The sequence below is a fragment of the Physeter macrocephalus genome, chromosome 14 (assembly GCF_002837175.3).
Source record: "Physeter macrocephalus isolate SW-GA chromosome 14, ASM283717v5, whole genome shotgun sequence".
Classification (NCBI taxonomy): Eukaryota; Metazoa; Chordata; class Mammalia; order Artiodactyla; family Physeteridae; genus Physeter; species Physeter macrocephalus.
Window position 1 is genome coordinate 117834325 of NC_041227.1, and position 2835 is coordinate 117837159.

Genomic DNA, 2835 nt, shown 5'->3' on the forward strand with positions numbered 1-2835 from the left:
TTTTTTTTTTTTTTGGCCACACCGAGAGGCTTGTGGGATCTTAGCTCCTCGACCAGGGATCGAACGCTGGCCCTGGAAGTGAGAGCGCCGAGTCCTAGCCACTGGACTGCCAGGGAATTCCCTTAATTGCTCTTTAAAACCACGGGGCAGCTAAGGAGGGTGAATCCTGTTCGGGAAACCTCTGGGTCTTTGAGCTGCTGGTGGAGTCCTTTTCTCTTTTTGTTAACCTGGGCGCTCTGGTGTTGGGGAGGGGAGGGAGTTACACACAGGAGGGCCTGGAACTGACTCAGGGAGTGGCCAGAGCAGAGCTGAAGAAGTCCTAGGATGCTCCTGGGGTGGGGAGGGTGGCATGGAAATGGGGGGAAGGGCAGAGAGGGAGGATAAGAGATGGAGGTAGCGAAAAGAAGAGTGGGAAGAGGGGTCGATCATGGGACTGGTGTTGAATCTGAATTGTAGAAAGAGCCAAGGTCTTGTTCGAAGGACACAGATGGCTAATATCCTGCTGTCAGTTGTTTGCATTGTAGCTAAGTAAATCCCCGGGTTTCCTAAATCTTGGGTAAAGAATGTTTTTGGGTTTTTTTGTGTTACGCGGGCCTCTCACTGCTGGGGCCTCTCCCGCTGCGGAGCACAGGCTCCGGACGCGCAGGCTCAGCGGCCGTGGCTCACGGGCCCAGCCGCTCCGCGGCATGTGGGATCCTCCCGGAGCGGGGCACGAACCCGCATCCCCTGCATCATCAGGCGGACTCTCAACCACTGCGCCACCAGGGAAGCCCCATGTTTTGTTTTTTATTAGGATTGAAATTAAGGCCAAGTTCCATTTGGGAGATGGAGATGGTGGACACGCTGGAAGAGGAGACCAGGGTGCCCTGGGTGGGGTCACATCTCTAACAGTTGAAGGAATTTGGCCTGGTGGTGACCGTGAGAGCATAAGCTCTCCAAGGATTTTGAACCCCCATATCCACAGGTGGGGTTTGAGGCAATCTCCTGTCAATCTTTTTTTTTTTTTTGCGGGGCTGGTTTCTTTTCTCCTGCCTAAGAACAGGGCAATCATTTGGTTTACATGGACAAACGTTCTGGTCAGAATAGATCCTAAGAAAGATCACCCAACAAGTATACAAAGATGCTGGTCATACTGTTATTTAAAATAGTTTTTTTAAAAAAAGAAACCTAGGGACTTCCCTGGTGGTCCAGGGGGTAAGACTCCACGCTCCCAATGCAGGGGGCCTGGGTTCGATCCCTCGATGGGGAACTAGATCCTGCATGCATGCCGCAACTAAGAGTTCGGATGCCTCAGCTAAGAAGTCCGCATGCTGAAACTAAGACCCGGTGCAGCCTAAATAGATAAATAATAAATAAATAAAACAAAAAAGAAGCCTAATCTAACCAATCTATTTGGGGGCTAGTTATATAAATCATGGCACACCCATACAATAGAATTTACGCACCTATTTAAATGATTACGTGGGGAATTCCCTGGCGGTTCAGTGGTCAGGACTCTGAGCGTCCAGTGCCAAGGGCCCAGGTTCAGTCCCTGGTTGGGGAACTAAGATCCCGCAAGCCGCGCGGCATGGCCAAAAAAAAAAAAAAAAATTACGTGGACTTACGGTTATTGACATAGAAAGATGTTACATGAAAAAAACAGGCTATAAATAGCATCTGGAGTATAATTTCATTCTATGAAAGAAAAAATATTCACGCGTGGATATAAATCCAGAGAAACAATTGCATTCGAATACAACTGTGTTCCTGTGGAAGTCATATAACATGTTACTATAACTTTAATTCTGAAAAGACATACAAACCACTAAGTATGCCTCATCTCTGTTTAGGAGGGAGCTAGAATCGGCAGTGGGAAGGGATGGTCTAGTCTATGATCTGGAGGGGGGCGATAGGGCCCAGGCTCCCTCCCCACCTTCCCCTCCTCCCTCTCCCTCCTCTTCTGCCCCCACCGGGTGCTCCCTACCCTGTTCAGCTGACCAGGCCAGCTGGTTGCTCACAGTCTCCACAATCATGTTGGCAGCATCTTCATCTTGGAACAGGGCTTGGATCTGCTGCAGGTCACCGGAGAACAGGGCATTGTGCACAGCTGGGTCCCGGCAGGAGCAGCGCGGCCTAGTGAGTTGGGCCCGGGAACTTGGGGGGCACCTTTGGCTCTGGCACTGCTGGGCTGCAGCCCGCCGCCGGTCCTCCCATTCCGTCTCACCTGACTCCCCCATCAGATAGGGACCCCAAGGCCTTGTTCTGAATCACTTGTCAGTGGTCTCCTAACATTTTGATAGCACAAAAAGTTTGGAAAACCCACTAATGTGTACACTGTGAAGCACAGAAAATTAAGGAGTATGACCCCCAAAGAAAACAGAAATAGAAGTCCTAATTAGTAAAAAAAAAAAAAAGGTGTAATTAGTATTTTCTTCCTGTCTCCAAACATGAAGACCACATTTCTCAGCCAGCCACACCCACTCCAGCAAAGGAAGGCACCTGGGTCCTGCTTACTTCACTTTCCCCTGGAGAAAACAAACAAAACCAAACAACAAAAACCAGATTTTAGGGAGCACGTGTTTCACAGGTGTTTCATAGGTCAGAACACTGTTGAGGCTAATATGCATTATTAACCACCTCGGGGTAAACCAAACACGCTGCGAACTAAATTAGTGATGGCACTAAACTAACAGCAATGGGCTTCCCTGGTGGCGCAGCGGTTGCGCGTCCGCCTGCCGATGCAGGGGAACCGGGTTCGCGCCCCGGTCCGGGAAGATCCCACATGCCGCGGAGCGGCTGGGCCCGTGAGCCATGGCCGCTGAGCCTGCGCGTCCGGAGCCTGTGCTCCGCAACGCG

At 50.7% G+C, this 2835-nt stretch overlaps 1 protein-coding gene across 1 annotated transcript in view; it reads right to left on the reverse strand.

The window, feature by feature from the left end:
- ASB16 (ankyrin repeat and SOCS box containing 16) overlaps nt 1-2216 on the reverse strand; it is a 14509-nt gene extending 12293 nt beyond the window's left edge. The window contains 1 exon segment of the mRNA XM_028498120.2: nt 1964-2216. Coding sequence (XP_028353921.1) covers nt 1964-2216 — 253 coding nt within the window.
- Between the last annotated feature and the right edge of the window lie 619 nt (nt 2217-2835).